This window comes from Salvia miltiorrhiza, chromosome 1, assembly GCF_028751815.1.
Source record: "Salvia miltiorrhiza cultivar Shanhuang (shh) chromosome 1, IMPLAD_Smil_shh, whole genome shotgun sequence".
Taxonomy (NCBI): domain Eukaryota; kingdom Viridiplantae; phylum Streptophyta; class Magnoliopsida; order Lamiales; family Lamiaceae; genus Salvia; species Salvia miltiorrhiza.
The window spans coordinates 43,952,677-43,971,179 of record NC_080387.1 but is presented as its reverse complement, the minus strand read 5'-3'; the positions used below and the strand labels follow the sequence as shown (position 1 = coordinate 43,971,179).

The following is an 18,503-nucleotide window of genomic DNA, read 5'->3' as shown; positions in this document are numbered from 1 at the left end:
TTTATATCAAAAATTCAAAAGTTATGTGCAAAATGAAAGATGGAGCAAAGTTTATGTTCCATGCATTTTTCCCTTCAATTTTTTTTTTTTTTTCTTGAAATCCTATTACAACAATTATTTATTTTTTGTCGTTTTTAAATCTTGAAATGAGAATATTATATTTATAATTATTATTCTGATGTATTTGAACTTGTAGATATAATATTATATTTATAATATTTTGAGAATTTATTATAACAAGTTGAGATGGCCGAGTTGGTCTAAGGCGCCAGATTAAGGTTCTGGTCCGAAAGGGCGTGGGTTCAAATCCCACTCTCAACAAATAAGTGTTTAAAGTTTATTTTATTAATATTTATTGTTTTTATTGGGCTTATTTTGAAAGTTTATTTTAATAGTTTTTATTGGGATTAATGAGTTTTTATTGGGCTTATTTTGAAAGTTTATTTTAATATTTTTTATTTTTATTGGGCTTAACGAGTACTCTATGTTACAATTATTTATTGTTTTGTTTGGACTTAAAACGTTGTTGTTTTGTTTGGGCTTAAAACGAAAATATACATGTGTTCTGCAGCTTCTGCTAAGAAAAAAGATAGTAAAAGATAAAAGTTCATTTAGGGGTTAAAACGAGAATAATACTCTATGTTACAAGTATTTATTGTTTTGTGTGGGCGTAAAACGAGAATAATTCATGTTTTCTGCCGAGAAAAAAGAGAATAATACAGGGTTTAGCATATTGGATTGGGATCTTTGTGTCCATTACATATTACATTATACTAGCTGCCATTTACACCTCGTATAAATGCACGTGAAATGTTTTCATATTTTTATATTTATATAAAATTAGTATTAATTTAATTATTATATTTATAAATATAATACAAAATTAATTTTAATCAAATATATTTAAGCTAAATATTGAAAAAAATAAAAAAAAAATCACAATAATAAAAATTGATATTACGAAAATGCAAAAAAAAAATAAAAAAAGAATTGAAAAGTAGATTTATTCAAAAAAAGATAAGAGAGGAGAGAGAATTTTTTTAAATTTTAATCTTTAAATATATATAGCTTTTTTAAATCAAATATTTACATGAAATGTATTAAATTAAAGCTCTTATCGTGATCTTTAATTTGATATGCATATTAAATATTTTATAATTAGTCGAATTTCACAATTAAAAAAAAAAGAAGAAGAAGAAGATAAAGAAAAAGGAAATAGAAAGAAAAAAATATAGTTTACGTATAAACTTCCAATTTTATTATAACTACATAATTGCCACTTGATTTTGAAATTGACTACAAATTGAAATCTAATTTTTTTTTAATATAGTAGAATAAAAATAAAGGCAGGAATGAAAATAAGAAAAAGAGAAAACGCAAAATTGATCTATCATTTAGAAAAATTTTCCATGTTGAGAGAGAAAATTAATATTGGAGATATAGAATGAAATAATAAATCATTATTAAAGTAAATATATGTAGAAATTTAGAAAAGTAAGTATAAAAATTTCTCATTAATCCACCTAAGATAATGAATTAAGGAAAGTAAGAATCTCAAATCACATCGGACTATGAATTAGAGATTAATTTGACAAACATTTTGTTGTAACATTAATTATTTGACAAAATAAAATGCAACGAATAACCTAAATAATGTGATAGGAAGTCTTACTAATTAAATTCTACTTATTTACTATTTCCTTTGTCCCAGTAAAATATGTAAAATTTTTCTTTTTGTCTGTTCCATAAAAACATATGCATACCCTATTTATAGTAATAATTCTCCTACTAAACATCACAATAAATGTGAGTCCATTTCTGCACTCATACTGAGGGATGTCAAAAAAGCCCGAAACCGACGGGTCGACCCGAATAGATCGATAAAAAAGGTGGGTTAGGGCTGAAAATTTTTAGCCCGAATGGCCCGAACCGAAAATATCCCGAGCCCGATAGGGTTGGCCCGAAAACCGAGTGGATTGACCTGATTAACTGAACACATTCTTAATAATTGATTTTTAAACTTTAATACGTTACTTTTTAATTCAATATATAACATTTTGATGCTTGTAGAATATGTTTTGATTTTTTCCAATGGTTAATAACAAACATCTATAATATAAAAGTCAAATAAAGATAGTCATTTATGTTAAATCTATATACAATTTTTATCATAAACAAAATTAAAGTTAGATATTATGTAAAGGGTTAATAACCAAAAAATACACGAACTTTCACCAAATTTGCAAATTGCACATGACCTTCAAAATTGGCCTCAGAATACATGACCTTTTAATTTAATCGCGATTTTCCCCCGCGTTGACCAACACATGCTCCACTGTTGACGTGGCTCCCGGAATTTGCCTACGTGGTCGACCGGCGATGGTAAGAATACGACGTCGTTTATTACTTACAATTTAACACATTGAACGACGTCGTATTGTGACATTATGTGAATTAATATAAGAGATGGTCGAGTAAAATTAGGGTTCGAGCTCTTCCTCTCTACAATTAGGGTTCTTGCGCCTAAAATGGAAGCTCTCCCGATTTGTGAAATGGTGTTGAATTAAAGGGATAAACGCGGATCGAGAAGAAAGAAGGCAGATCGACGAAGAATAATGAGTCATTCGCGAAGTTCTTCGTCAATTGAGAGGTCGAGTAAAGGCGTTGAAAGGAGATGTTTTCATAAATTACCTGCGATTATGAAAACTTCTCACACTGAGAACAATCCAGAGAGGAGGTACGTTGAATGTGGACAGAGAGATGGCGAGGATTGTCGTTAATGGGATTGGGTCGATCCGGAGCTAACACCATATTACAAGCTCTGTTTTAACAAATTGAGAAATGAAAGAGATGCTGCAAGCCTGCAATCGTCGAATTGGAGGGTATGATGTGTGAAAAATACAGTGGGTATGAAGGTGATGGAGTTGAAGCCCTTGAGTCCATGGTAAACAAGAAAGATATGCCAAGTTCAGTGGAAGCAAGGTTCAAAGCAATGGAATGTAGACTTAGAATTCTCACTTTTGCTTTGATTGTTGTGGTAATTATGTTTATGTATTCTAAGATGTAATTTTCCCTTTGTTAATGAATGAAGAAGCATGCCCTTGAATGTAGTTTATCTTTCATTCGTCATTGATTCATCCATTCAGAAGCTATTCAAAGACAATGAATTTACATAAAGATTGACAAAGATACACAAACTTAACCAAAAGTGTCATCTCCATTCATTCATCATTTCAGATTCAAAAGTGCCAAAAAAGGTTATAATGTACAGAAAGATGAAATAGTTTTATGTTTATCCAACACTGACATTCAAAAGCCTAGATTCAAAGGCAAATCAAAAGTTGTTGTAGTCTTCAATCACTTGTTAATGCTCTCTTGTGTAGCTGAGCATTCCAACAATGTGCTTCCTGACGGTTGATTGCTTGCAACACTGCCGGTTGCACCACCTCGAGCGCTTCCTCTTGCACCACCCCGAGCTCTTCCTCTTGCACCACCCCTTGGTCTTCCTCTTCCTCTTCCTCTGCCACCTGATTCTCCTCCGTGAATGGTATGGGTGACACCCCTTTGATCAGGTGTCTGCAAGAATTAGTGTCAAAATGAGTTAACATATCATCATACACATATGCTAAAATAATTGAAGAGTAATGACATAAAAGTACCCTAAAGTATTGGTTGCCACTGCCCTCACTGATATAGAGTCCAGCACCCCTCATTGCAATTGCCTTCTCCATGGAAATCTGTTTTTGCTCTGCCTTGGACATCACATGCATCTTCCCCTGTCCTTTGTTGTAGCCTCATTCTTCTTAGGCCTCCCATTTGCTCCCTTTTCTTTTGTTGGCTTCTCGACCTTCTCCTTCTTACAGCCCCTTGTGTTATGACCACGCTCACCACAGTTACCACAAGTCATTACTAGCCCTTTTCTTTTCAGCGTATTAGGATTTTTGGGATCAACCTCATGGGGATCCCTAATCCTATTCTTCTTAGGCCGCCCAGGCATGTTCTTCACTGTTGGAGGCTTAATCACACTACCCTCACACTGTGGCCAATGCAATGGACCATTCAGTGGCTCCAATGCATATTTATAAGCCAGCAAATACTTGGAAACTATGTAATACTCATGCACAAAGTTAGATGCATCATCATTCAAGTACTTAATGGCAGCAAGACCATGTGTGCAAGGTATACCAGTAAGCTCCCAGACTCTGCATGTACATGTCCTCTGTGGAATATTGACAACATATTTCTCACCCTCATCATCTACCTCAAACTTATCCCCAAGTACAGGTATAGTGTTCATGTTCCTAGACTGAAACTTCATTTTCTCAAGTTTCTTGTTGATCATAGGACAAAGCTTATCAGAAACCACTGCCATATCATGTAACTTTTTCACTTGCCTCATCATAAGGGCTGTTCTGATCTCTTCCATACAGTGTATCAAGTGTTTTCCCCTAGCACTAAGTATCCAGCCATTGAAAGTCTCACTTATATTATTGTCTACCATGTCCGAACAAGGTTTGCAAGATAGAAAGGCCTTACAGAATTTCGAAAGTGTCCCTCTCAATGAAGCTCTAGTAAGCTCCAACACTCTCAGCCTTCATCTCCTCAAGCACCTTCTTGTATTGTTGTTCGGTTGTAGCTCTGACAGCCTTCCAAAATATTATCTTCAAAGTTGCTCCTTTATTGTCTTTCTTCCAATTCATGTAGATGTGGCGGGCACAATTCCGATGCTCTGCCCTTGGAGCATAATTTCTCACAACATTCATCAGCCCCTGTTATTTGAAAAATACAAGTGTGAATGCATATTACAAGTTGAATGCATAAGTTGTTAAAATAGGTTGAAAGATTGCTTACTTTCTGTTGATCACTGATGAAGGTGTAGTTTTCACCACTGCCGATCTCGAGATCATCTACCAGATGCTTGACAAACCAACTCCAATTCACCTCGTTCTCAACACTGACCACTCCCCATGCTATTGCAGATGTTCCCATCCTTTCCAACAGCACACATCAAGATCCCACCCAAGTAAGTCTTTAAAAAACATCCATCTAAGCCTATCAATGGTCTACAACTCTCTTTAAAACCTTTCCCTCTGCTTTTTCTTAACAGCCACATAGCCTTCATCCTCTAAACCCTCCCTGTTATCATCATCTAAACCCTCCCTGTTATCATCATCTGCATCATCACTTTCTTCAGCATTAGAGGGCAGATACTCTTCCTCTGAGTCAGTTGTTAATCCTCCATCATACCTTTCAAGCACCCAATCCCCTCCACTTAAATCTATAGTAGGCAAGTTTGACAATAAGTCCTTAAGAGAAGGCTCATATGTCCCCTCTTCAGCATCTTCCCCTTCCCCAGCATCTCCCTGATCATCTTCCCCTTCCCCAACATCTCCCTCAGCATCTTCCCCATCATCTCCCTGATCATCTTCCCCTTCCCCAGCATCTCCCTGATCAACTGCCCCAGCATCACCCTCATCAACTGCCCCAACATCACTCTTCCTAATCTCCCCCTCCACAAAAACGCTAACAACTCTATTAACATCTGTAAGGAAACCCAACATATCCATCACCTCTTTATCGGTTTTGATTACCCTAAATACATATGATTTAGGTTTGACATGGACTAACTTAGCCCATCCAGAATAACCCAAACTCTCCACTAAATCCTTCAAATCAAAAAAACCAAACTTATCTACATCAAGGTCATGAAACCCTACCTTTTTACCCCCACCATAAGCATCAAAGCCCTGAACTTCACGGAACTCTCCACCATGATGAACGAATAGTGAGAAGTTATCACTGCAATGTAAAAGCGAAAAAAAAATCATTTTCCAAACCCTAACCGAATGCGAAATACAACAATTAAGAACTATCTAATATCACACTTGAAATTCGCGATTTTACGAACATACCTTCCACCCATGTTATCACACTCTGAAATCCACCTTCTATCTTCCTTCGATTTCAGACGTGCTCTTCAAACGTATCTCTTTGCCTTCGTAGCTTGTTCGTTGTCGGAATAGTTGAAGAAATTGCTTCGATTCGATTTTTCTTTGATTTGCCTAAAACCCCTTCGACGTCCTATCTTCCCTCCAAATTCAACCGTAAGTGTAAAAGGTGGTGCATCAAAGGAGATGAAGGTTGTGTTAGAAAAAACGACGACGTTTTCTACTCTTTTTTTGCCAGCGTGTATAACTTAGCAACGTACTATGCCACGTAATGTCCACATAATCACCGGTCAAACTTGGCTCTGATCGGAAATCTCGTCGGGGGAAAATCGCGATTAAATTAAAAGGTCATGTATTCTGAGGCCAATTTTGAAGGTCATGTGCAATTTGCAAATTTGGTGAAAGTTCGTGTATTTTTTGGCTATTAACCCTTATGTAAACTTATGTTAAAAAAACATTAATTTTTGTATCTAAAATAAAGCGAAATGTCTTGATTTAAAAAATACAACATATTTTTATTACAATAATATGATTATCTATAAAAAAATAAACATATAAAAAATCGTAAAACTTGCGGGCCCGGACGGGCTAGCCCGAAACCGAGTGGGTTAGGGTTAGGGTCGAAAAATTTTAGCCCGAAAAATAAAAAAATCGACTAGCCCGAACCGAAAATAACCCGAAACCGAATGGGCTGACCCGAAACCGAGTGGGTTTGCCCGATTGACATCCCTACTCATACTATACTTTACAGAATTTTTTAAAACTCGTGTCGTCCCAAACTATGCGTGTTTTATGGGACAGAGGGAGTATATAATAGTTATGAGCTCCATTTACACACTTTACTATATGGTAAAGATAAAAAAAAGTGTAAATTATTATGTTTGAGTATCAAGTTGTAAAGACATCATATACTATAATCGTTTTTCTAATTTAGATTCGAGGTCCATTGTAATAACAAAAGATTAATAAATAATGAATTCTCAAATTGAAATATTGACTAAAAGATATAATTTAATTACATCATCCAATTAAATAAAATGCAATGAATAACCTAGCAATGTGATAGAAAGTCATACAAATTAAATTATGCTTATTTATTAAAGAATAATTATGAGCTTTATTTACACACTTTACTATATAGGAAAGTGATCACTAATTTACCAGCAACGTAAACTGCAACTAACACAGTATAATTGTAGCAAATAAAAAGTAACTGAGTATCATATCCTCAGAGACTGATAAACAAAATAACTCTAAATATTCTCAATTCATATTTTCACAATATCCAGGTAACAGAATAATAATGATTGAATTGGAATTTAGAATAATACAAAGCAAATAATAACAGGGATAAATCAAATAATAAAACAACTGATCCTAGGGAAGTAAAGTCATTAACCAAATTCACATAATCAATCTATTAATCCTAATTACTAGTTTAATCCAGTTATGATGAGAGATCACACATTTAATCAATTACTCTCACTAGAGCAACAACGATCGTAGATTAGTCAATTCTATATCTCCGTTAGGTCTCAAGAAAATCTATTAACTCCCAAAAGCACATAAGAATAGCTCTCTATGATCCACCTATCTCCGCTAGGTCTCAAGGTTAAAATCATATCATACATTCCTAAATCCGCTAAACAGTTATCTCCGCTAGGTCTCAAACTGAATAGCTACACATGCAAACTATTGATCAGATAATTAACAAGAATTCAAGCACCAGGAATTATGAATCATAAACTGGAAGACAAAAAAGTATTAACAAATTAATCACATAAATTCAGTTAACTATTACAAACCCTATAATCATATTAAAAACATAGCCAGACATAACAAAAGAAAACATAAACATAATTAAAAAGACAACAATTGAAAGAACTGAATTAAATAAAAACTCTGAATAAAACCGAAAGAATAATCTTGAATCTTCAATCCTTGCAGAAATCTAATCCAAGCTCTAAAAAACTGGAAAACAATGAAAACTAAAAGCTAGAGAACTGAAAAATAAAGTTGGGAACCCTAAATAGATCAAAAGAAGACCTATATATAGGCACATTGGATAAATACAGTATAGAGCTCGAAAATACTGATAAAATCCGAAAATCCCGCAAAATTCCGAAAATTCGGAAATTCTCGTCGGGCACTATTCACTACTGCACGCGACTTTCTTGTTTCAGTCATATCTTCCTCGTCCGAATTTAGATTTGTGAACCGTTTGTGCCTACGAACTCGTATCGAGACGAACTACAATTTTCATTAAGACCATCGATCCAAATTCAGACTCCATATTTTTGTAAAATTCATCAAAGTACGAGCAAATATCATATTTCACAAGATAGAGTACAAAACAATCATCCAACACTCAATTTCCTATAGAATTGACATCATATGAATATTAAAAACCATGAAAAAGTGAGTGTTATCAGAAGATACATAGAAGTACAATTTTTCACGCTTGAGTATCAAGTTGTAAAGATATCACATATTATGATCGTTTTTCTAATTTAGATTTGAGGTTAAGATTGCTACTACTTTTGAAACATAAGAACTATAATATATATTTAAATAAAATTATAATATCAAACCATATATTATTTGGACAATTATGCTAATTTTTCTTTCACCACGTCATAAAGTTAAGAATAAAAATTTCCATAAATCAAAGTTACATGTATATAGAATATCTTTAAATGCAATATAAACTATACTGTGCAAAATAAGAGAGGGAACATAGAAAAATATTTTATTTTGAAACTTCTCACTTGATTTTTTTTTAATTTAAATCTATTATTTACAGTATAGCTCTTGTCACGGTCTTTAGTTTGATATGTAAATTGAATATTTTATTATTAACTTTAATGTATGTTTTTTAGGAATAAAGAAAGATAAAGATGAAAATGAAAAGAAACATAAATAAAGAACAGATTTATCATTTATGAAAAAATTTATATTTGGAATTGAGATTTGCATGTTAAGAGAGAATTGTTATTTACAAAATAATAAAATAAATTTATTTATATATTATTAAAGGAAATAAATGTAGGATTATAGAAAATAAAATAAAAATATGCCATTTTCGAATGGCATGGAAGCGGATTTGCAACCGGAGCAAGCTGAAGCCAATATGCTGACTGGTAGAGACAAGGTTTCGCAACAAGATCAGACCGTGGTGCTGCAGGGCGAGACTACGGGTCACCTATCGGGATATGATCTGTTACAGGCGACTGTTTGAGATAATCCAGCAGACCTCTCTCCTGTGGGACAATTTAGGGTCGAGGTGGTGGTAGAGATACCTTTACCCGAGGCTGAGGGTAACGAGATGAATCTCCAACGGGTGGAGAAGCTTGTGCAATCAGCATGCAGTCAACAAACTGAGCCGGTGAAGGGCTCTACACCCACTCCCTCTGATGCAGATCAGCTGGAAAGTGCTAATCGAATTAGCAGGTTAGATGAACAGGTTAGTCAGTGGATGCAAATGCTCGTTGAGTCGCAAGTGCCGCCTAAGCGCGAAAGAGGTCGTTCTCCAAAGGCAGAGGCAGAGCTAGGGGGATGGCAAGTGGTGGCGGCCGACCCCCTCAAATTTTTCGACTTCTTTATATATATATGTGTGTGTATATATTATAAATATTTATAAATTTTTGTAGTTTAAATATGTACATATATAAGACTAATTATTAAACCATAACATAATATTAACCAATTTCTAAGCTCATTATTCAATTCAATCTCAAATTATTAAAATCTAATTTGTATAGGTTGGGCTTTACTTAAGTAAATAACCCACTATATCTTTGGATATATAAAATCAATAACAAAATTTAATTTGGAGGGAGAAAAAGTGATTTTGTTTGAAACTTTGTGTGATTAAATACGATGAATGTCAGTGATAATGTTGAATTGATTAAGTGAGATATGCATTTTAGTTGCATAAAAACTAGAATTAAACTTATGTGTGAATTCCGCCGTTTCTATGTAATTGATCAAATTTGAAATTAGTTGTTATTAGTAATTATTACCATGCAATTTATCTTTATAACTTTTTTTAAATGTACATGTATAAAATATGTATAAATTGTGTGAAAAATATTACTTCATCTTTCCACAATAAGTGTAGTCTTTTAGCCATTTTTGTCTGTCTACAATATGTATGGTCTTTCCATTTTAGGAAATACTCCCCCCCCCCCGTCCCACTATAAATGACTCAAAACTTTTTGACACGGAAATTAAGGAGAATGTGTAAATTGGTTAAAAGTGGTGAGACCTACACTTTTTATAGAGTTAAATTTTTCCATTTATGGAAACAGACCACTTATAGTGGGACGACCCAAATTGAAATACAAATCACTTTTAGTGGGACAGATGGAGTATATCTTTATATATTTACCCTCATTGATACACTATTTACAAAAAAAATCATTTCACACACCATTTGTTAATTATATAACAAATCAACTTAATGGGTCATTTTCTTCACTTTATACACATCTTCCATCCACGCCACACTTATTGTGAACGACGGAGGGAGTATTAGAATTAATATTAATTAAATATATATCAAGTTTTTATATTTTGGATTTTGAAAAGGCTCGAGCCCCTTATATAAAATTCCTGGCTCCGTCCCTGTCCAAAGGGTATGGGACGCGAGCACGTGCAACAGGCTGCTGAAGATAGCATCAAAGGTCGCCTCAGGAATTCAGTAGATGTGGATTATCAACCGCGAGATTATGTTGTTCATCATAGCAATAACGATTGCCTGCGTACTATGAATAATATAGCTAGCAGAAGTTGGGCGGATGAAATGGATTTCGATTTTTAGGTTGTGATGTGGTTTAGTTCGTTGCTAGACTATTTTGATGATCTTTTTATTATAGACGAGCTCCTTTTCGGGTCTCGGGCCCTTAGTCTGCAACTCTTGTGCTTTCAAGGGTTTTTTGGTTTTGGTCTTGTTTTTTCTTTCTCTTTTTTTATAAAATTTCATTTTAATAATATGTCATTAATTCACATAGGACTATGAATTAAAAAGAGGATAAGAATCTCAAACCATATTATATAATGATTAAAAAGTAAAATATACTTTTTCTTTATTTGACTTGGAGAAATATTATATAATGATTAATAAGTAAAATATACTTTTTCTTTATTTGACTTGGAGAAGTGGAAATGGAGTTTAAATTTTAAAGAGTTAATAGCCGAAAAATACACGAACTTTCATCGGATTTGCATATTGCACATGACCTTCAAAAATAGCCTCATAATACATTATCTTTTAATTTAGTCGCAAATTGCACCCGCGTTGACTAACACCTTGATCGGTGGTGACGTGGCTGTCGGATTTTGTTGACGTGGACGATTTTTCGATGTAGTAAAACGACGTTGTTTTGTCAAGCTCTTTTAAATAATAATAAAAAAATCAAAAAATAGAACGTCGCCGTCTGCCGTAGCCAACCTCTGGTCTCCACCGTCTCCAGCGCGGTCCGTCGACCACCGTGCACCGCCTCTCCGCCCACCTCTCTCATCACTCCAGCGCCACATTCTGCCCCACCCCGACGCACCCTGCCACCACTGCTCAGGCCAGCTCCCCAGATCCGCCGCCTTTTCCAGACACCGAGCACCACCTCCACCTTCACCTCCACCGCACCGCACAGGCCAGCGCCCCAGATCCGCCGCCTTTTTCAGACACCGAGCACCACCTCCACCTCCACCGCACCGCACAACGCGGCCTTGTCTCCAACCGCCGCGTTCCACCACCACCGTTCACGAACGCCGCCGACCACTGAGCCCTACACCTTCAATTCACCGCCAACTATGCAAAATCCCCACATCCCCTATAATCGCCGCCAACCCTGCAAAACCTCCAAATCCAGAACCACAACTACCCATTTCTCTCAGTCAACGATCTCCCTTTCCTTCCCTCTCCCTCTCTCCTTTTCCCTCTCTCGATTCCTGCAACTCCGGCGAGAGGTCAGAGGTAAAAAGGAGAGAGGCGGTGGTGCAATGGACAAATGGTCGGAAACAAAAACGTGAGAGAGAGAGAGAGAGAGAGACTTGTTTTTAGATCTGTCGTACGCCTTTTTCCAAGAAGCTGCGGAGGGTTTTGTTGCTGCGCCTGAGGTCCGACGCCTGATTTTGGTGGAAGAGCTGGCCGGCGGTGATGGAAAAGCTTGAGGAAGGAGAAGATGCGGCTGTGATTTCTGAGAAAGAGAGATGATTTTTTGTTTTTTTTTTAATTTCTTTTTTAATAAAAATGACATGTGTATTTCCAGATCAATTAAATTGCCGCGCGTATTGCCACCTACAATAAAAAAGCCACGCGTATAGTCCACGTCATTGCCGGTCAACTTAATTATGGCCGGAGTTCTCGCCGTGTGCAAATTGCAACAAAATCAATAGTTTGTGTATTCTGAGGCTATTTTTGAAGGTCATGTGTAAAATACAAATTTGGTGAAATTTCGTGTATTTTCTGGCTGTTAACCCAATTTTAAACCTCCATAATAATATAAGAGATCGTAATCGTTTGAATGTCTTAAAAGGAAAAGTAAAATACACTTTTCAAAAATTATATTGTGGAGTTTTCAAATATATATATATTGTGGAAATAAAATTGAAAATGACTAGCCATAGCCATGAGTATTGCGGTCAACAATCCCAACATTAACTCCACATCTGCCAAACTTTCAAGGCAGCTTCACTTCATGTTTCTTGTAATAATCTAAACCACACGAATCATTTTATTTGTTGCAAAAACTAATTAACCTCACCAATGGTCCCTCAGTAGCCTTTCCATAGGGCAAGTTTAGGTTCCCTGAGTTTCACGGAATAATAAATGCTATTTATATATGGATGAATTAGGACACATTAAATATATTTAATTGCTCTTGAAAAATATGATTTTTTTAGTGATGCTAAACACTCACATTGTGACCACCCACAAATTACTTTAAAAAATATATTAAACTTAATTTTTAAAATAAAAATAAGATCTAGTTACTTTATTGTATTTTCTACATTGTAGTTAATTTTTTGTAATTTTTTTATTTTTATTAAAAAAATAAAAAAATGTAAAAAAAAGTACAATATAGAGAATATAATAAAATAACTAAATCCTATTTTTATTTTTAAAAAATAAATTACATAAATTTAAAAAATTCTCATCAGATTAAATTATAGGTGGCCACAATGTGGCTGCATAGTTTTTTTTTTTCCCTTTCAGGAGTTGTTGGTTTCTAGAAGATTTGTGCTGGAGGTAAAGAAGTCATTTATATTAAAATTTTTCTTTTATGGGTCGGTCTTAATTCATAGATGAAGCTAGAACTTTGTGATTGGAGGCAATTTTTACGAAATAAATTATTATATAATTAAGTAAAGGTCATTATGGATTAAATATGTAGGGGCCGGGCCGGGCGGCTGTTAATTATAACTAAATTTTTTCATAATTTATTAAAAATATTCGAGGTTATGATTTTAGTTTTGAGAGCTATTAATTAATTATAACACAAGATTGTTATAATTAATATTTTCTTGTTAATGAGTTATAAATGAGAAAGAATAATTTTTTTATTAATGGATTAATAACTGAGATAGTTTAACATTAGAAACTCTAATTACATTATTCATAAGAGAGATTAAACTTCCTTTTTAAAGACCATTCTTCTTTACTCATCAATTTTTCGTACTAATGAAGGTCCTTTCGGAAAGCAACGATCCAAGGAAAAAAGGTAGATGGTACCTATTGACATAGAGATGCAATGAGGAGGCTTTTGTACACTAAAATGAAGATGTTTATACGTTTTATGTATTTTTTTTTAATGATTGAACTGAAAATATTTTGAAGCTCCACTGGACGTATCCCTAAAGATTTGTGGAGTAGGTAAAGAAGTCATCGATCTCAAAACTTTTCTTTTTTAAGTAATGGGTCAAACCTAATTTATAGATGAAGCTAGAATTTTGTGATTGGAGGCAATTTTTTTTTGTAAATTATACTCCATCCGTCCCATTTAATATGACCCCCTTGTCATTTTGAGTTTGTCCTATTACAAATGACCCTTTTTAAAAAAAGAAATCCCTTTATTTCACAAAAAAATGTGGGATCCATCACTTTCTATCATTTTTCTCTTTTAATCACTCTTCTTCTTAATAACTGTGTCAAAAGTAAGGAGTCGTGGTTAGTAGGACGGAGGGAGTATAGTACTACTATAATTAAGTAAAGATTTAGTAGTGTAGTCATTATGGATTAAAATAATGTAGGGGGCGGGCATGGAAGAGCCTCAATGCTCAAACCCAAATTCGCAACAAACTTATCTCATTTATTACAAGAGAAAGACCCCCTCTTTACAAGGATGAGTGAGAGTGATGGGAGTTGAGTCTCAATTCTTTTCTTTTTTTAACTTAAAATAATAATGATAAAATCTCATTTAAGGGATTCAAGTCCGATCAAATAAATTACGGGGAACATCTAAATCAATGGGTTAGAAAATAGGGAAATATACTAACCTAACCTAATAAAAGCTTGTGTCTTCAAAATGCAATCCGATAAATTACTATTTATAATGACATATTGAATTAAAAATATTTTCAAATCTATCTTGGATCAATATTTGGGTGTCGAAATAATCTGTATTTATCTCAAGGCCAAAAAAAAAAATCTGTATTTATCGAACTATCTCAAACTCATAAATAACGAAATATTCAAGCCCAACTCCTACTTGGGTTTATACAATGGGAACGTTATACCGTATGTCAATATTATAGCTATCAAATCCGTGAAACTGCTTTTCCTGTGGGGACCTTATTATAAACGATACAAACTGAATAATAGTAATTGACTTTATGTAACTTTATTATCCATTTTGAAGGGCCCTAATTTAAAATTCTGCCTAGTCACAAAATTTAAAAGGAAAAAGTCTATTTCTTGGCCAGCAGAGATAGTGCCGGCCACATCAGAATTTCCAATTCGCCCTTTATTTATTTGTTGTTTTGCCCTTTTTTACATCTCACAAAAGCAATAATGTCAATATCAACTTTAATTTTGTTTATTTATCAAAGCGTACATCCCATTTTAACACCATCTGTTAGTGGACTATACGAAGTCATTGGTCATATTAATGTTTTCTTTATTTTTCGGATAAAATTAAAAAATGAAAATCAGTATGCTTCAGCTGGTCAAAGACTATTTTCTAACAACTTTTATATTGTTAGTAAACTCTTCACACTTGGTCTGAATATGAGATGAAACACACTGCAAAATAACAAAATCTCGTGTAAACGTCATCAATATATTGCAAAATGATGCAGAAACGTTGATAATAATGCGATTGTGATAGAAACCAATGAAATGGAATTACTAGTAAATTTTCCAAATCACTGTAAATCGACACATGGAAAAGCCAACAAAAATTGAGAATCAAAGAAAACAAAAGTAAAAGAAAATCCGAAATCAAACATAGTGATAGATGAAAGACTTGGTCAAGCACAGCTCTCATGAGACAACCTGGCCATCCCATTACACAACTTTTGAAAAGAGAAATTGTTAAGGAGGATGAAAACAAGGCAATTCGAAATCCAAGTGTCCAAACGCATCGGATTTATGAGTAAGCCACAAACTCCAAGCCTAAAATGCAATCATCAAATTGCATTCGAGAGGCATCCAAAGCATGCTTCAACAGCTGCTGTGCCAATCCCCACAGTCCCGCCCCTCCGTCCGCCGCGGCCCCCCGCCGCGACTTCGTCTCCGCCATCCTCTCCACCCTCCACCCGAGCACGACTTTCACCAACCACGAGTCGCTCCCCTCGTCGAGGGAGCTGCTCTCCAGCCTCCGCGACGCCCTCCCCAACTACTTCAACTCCGTGCTCGCAGACAGCATCAGAGCTCAGGAATACTACCATTTCAACCTCTCCAACCACGTCTGCCTCGACTACGTCGGCCACGGCCTATTCTCCTACGCCCAGAAACTCCTCCCGGCCTCCACGTCCGCGCCGCCGCCGGAGGAGCGGTTCTTCGACTTCGCCTACAGCTCCACCAACTTCACCTCCTACCTCCTCTACGGCGGCGAGGAGCAGGAGTTCCACGCGGCGGCCAAGCGGAGGATCTTCAGGTACATGAATGTATCGGAAGACGATTACTCGGTGGTGTTCACGGCTAACCAGTCATCGGCATTCAAGCTCCTGGCGCAGTCGTACCCGTTCGGGTCCCAGCAAAACCTCGTCAGCCTCTACGACTACGACAACGAGGCGCTGCAGGTGATGGTGGAGGCCGCCGGAAAACGCGGCGGCAGGCCCCAGTCCGCCGTGTTTTCCTGGCCTACACTGAGAGTGAACTCGAGGAAGCTGAGGAAGATTCTGATGAACAAGAACCGCGGGCTGCTGGCGTTCCCCCTCCAATCGAGGATGAGCGGAGCTCGATATTCGTATCAATGGATGAATCTGGCGAGGGAGAATGGGTGGCACGTGTTGCTGGATGCGTCTGCTTTAGCGGCTAAGGAAATGGAGACGTTAGGCCTCTCCCTCTTCCAGCCGGATTTCCTCATCTGCTCCTTCTTCAAGATCTTCGGCGAGAACCCCTCCGGATTCTGCTGCCTCTTCGTCAAGAAATCCAGCATTTCGGTGTTGAATCAGTCTTCCACAAACATGGGAATCATCAACCTCGTACCACCGAGGAGTTCCGCCATTGATGAAGAGCTCCACAGCACGCCGTCATCCAGCTCAGAAGAAGTTCCATCCTCGGAGATAGTGGAGGTCCATGGGAACAAGAATGCATTAATCGAGTTCCGCGGGCTGGATCACGCGGACACATTAGGTCTGATTCTGATAAGCAGCAGGCTGAGGTACCTGGTGAACTGGGTGGTGAACGCGCTGCTGAGTCTGCGGCATCCGCACTCGGGCAACGGGCTGCCGCTGGTGACGCTCTACGGGCCGAGGGTCAGGCTGGACCGAGGCCCGGCCCTCGCCTTCAACGTCTGCGATTGGAAGGGGGAGATGGTTGAGCCCGTTTTGGTGCAGAAGCTGGCTGATCGGAACAACATCTCTCTCAGCATTGGATTCTTGAAAAACATATGCTTCGGAGAAGACAAGAAGAAGATGGATTGTGGTGTGGGAGTGGTGTCGGCTTCGCTTGGGATGTTGACCAATTTCGAAGATGTGTATAGATTTTGGGCGTTTGTTGCTAGGTTTTTGGATGCTGATTTTGTGGAGAAGGAGAGATGGCGTTACACTGCGCTTAATCAGACAACTGTTGAGGTTTAAGAGCAATACTTTCTTCTACTACCGTCAAAACAAGTGGTCTTTAATTTTACCCCTAATCATTGCATGAAATTGAAATTGAAAAAATTAAAATTAAGTTTGTAATGTTGATAAAGTTAAGGTGAGAAAATTAATTTGCATATTCATTATCAAGTGTGATAGAGGGAGTGAAGTATTGTTTGGTTCAGTTTACATTCTTTGATTCTTTATAGTTTATAGGATGATGGTGATGATTATCATGAGATCACAACAACTCATTGATTTTATATCTGGAGACTTTTTTTACATGTATGTTTGAATGGAATCAATCAATCTTCCGCAGATTTCATTGACTTTTGCCTTTGAGTTTAAAAAGTTTGGTGAACATTGTATCTATTGCGTCCGAATTGACTTTTATTTTATTTTATTTTAGACGAGGACAAGAAGCACAAGAGATTTTTTTTTTTAATTCTAATTGTGAAATTATTGGTAGGTGTATTTTAGTATTTTTCCTTATATATTCACGTCATTTTGAGTGCGCGATTTTGTAATGTGACAACCAGGGGCGGAGCCAGACTTTTGATTCAGAGGGGTCCATTTTTTTTTAAAAATAAAAGTAATAATTAAATTAAAATTAAAAATAAAATAAAATAAATTAAAAATAAATAATACTCACTCCGTCCACAATTTAATGCCCTATTTGGGTGTGGGCACGGAGACTAAGAAAGCTGAAAAAGGTGTTGTGGTGAAATATAAGGGTAGTTGACTAAAGTGATAAAGGTAGTTGACTAAAGTGATAAAGTGTAGTAAATATAGAATATAAAAGTGAAAAAGGTGTTTGGAGGTGGGTCCATTAGTGGCAAATGGTAGTAAATATAGAAAAAGTAGGAGAGTAAAAGGGTACAAAAAGCAAAACAGGGCATTAATTTGTGAACAGTTTTTTAAAGCCAAACATGGCATTAAATTGTGGAGTAATCATTAATATAATTATAAATATTATTTAAATTACAAATATACATTTCAAACAAATTTTCAAGTTCATACAAAACAACTTTAAAAAATCAAGATAGATAAAACTTGGGATTTTCGATTATCGAATTGTTGACTTTGGAGTTTATGTGGATTAATTCTCCACGTAATGTTGATTTTACGATATAGTTTGCAATAAAATTACTAAATATTGAAAATTATGGCGCAAATACAAGATACATCCCTTTCTAATTTGAAGATTTTTTTAATTAAAATTGTACGAAGCGACGTCGTTTGGGCCTCACAAAAACGACAACGTCTGTGCTAATCCACGTAAGCTCCAATTCTAACGCTTACATATCGATT

The 18,503-nt window shown here is 35.9% G+C and overlaps 2 protein-coding genes and 1 non-coding gene across 3 annotated transcripts; 2 read left to right on the top strand and 1 right to left on the bottom strand.

The window, feature by feature from the left end:
- The first annotated feature begins 240 nt into the window (after nt 1-240).
- On the top strand, nt 241-321 carry TRNAL-AAG (transfer RNA leucine (anticodon AAG)). The gene has a single exon. It is a non-coding gene; the product is annotated as a tRNA-Leu (tRNA).
- A 4,247-nt stretch (nt 322-4,568) lies between these two features.
- On the bottom strand, nt 4,569-5,923 carry LOC131008500 (uncharacterized). Its single transcript, XM_057935373.1, has 4 exons — nt 5,913-5,923; nt 5,083-5,799; nt 4,852-4,990; nt 4,569-4,769 (listed from the first exon to the last, which is right to left on the bottom strand). Exons 1-4 carry the CDS (start codon nt 5,921-5,923, stop codon nt 4,569-4,571), a joined length of 1,068 nt encoding a protein of 355 aa, XP_057791356.1.
- A 9,263-nt stretch (nt 5,924-15,186) lies between these two features.
- Nucleotides 15,187-17,521, top strand: LOC131026226 (uncharacterized). The gene has a single exon (XM_057956011.1). The coding sequence runs from the start codon at nt 15,567-15,569 to the stop codon at nt 17,190-17,192; it is 1,626 nt and encodes a 541-aa protein (XP_057811994.1). The 5' UTR covers nt 15,187-15,566; the 3' UTR covers nt 17,193-17,521.
- The last annotated feature ends 982 nt before the right edge of the window (nt 17,522-18,503 follow it).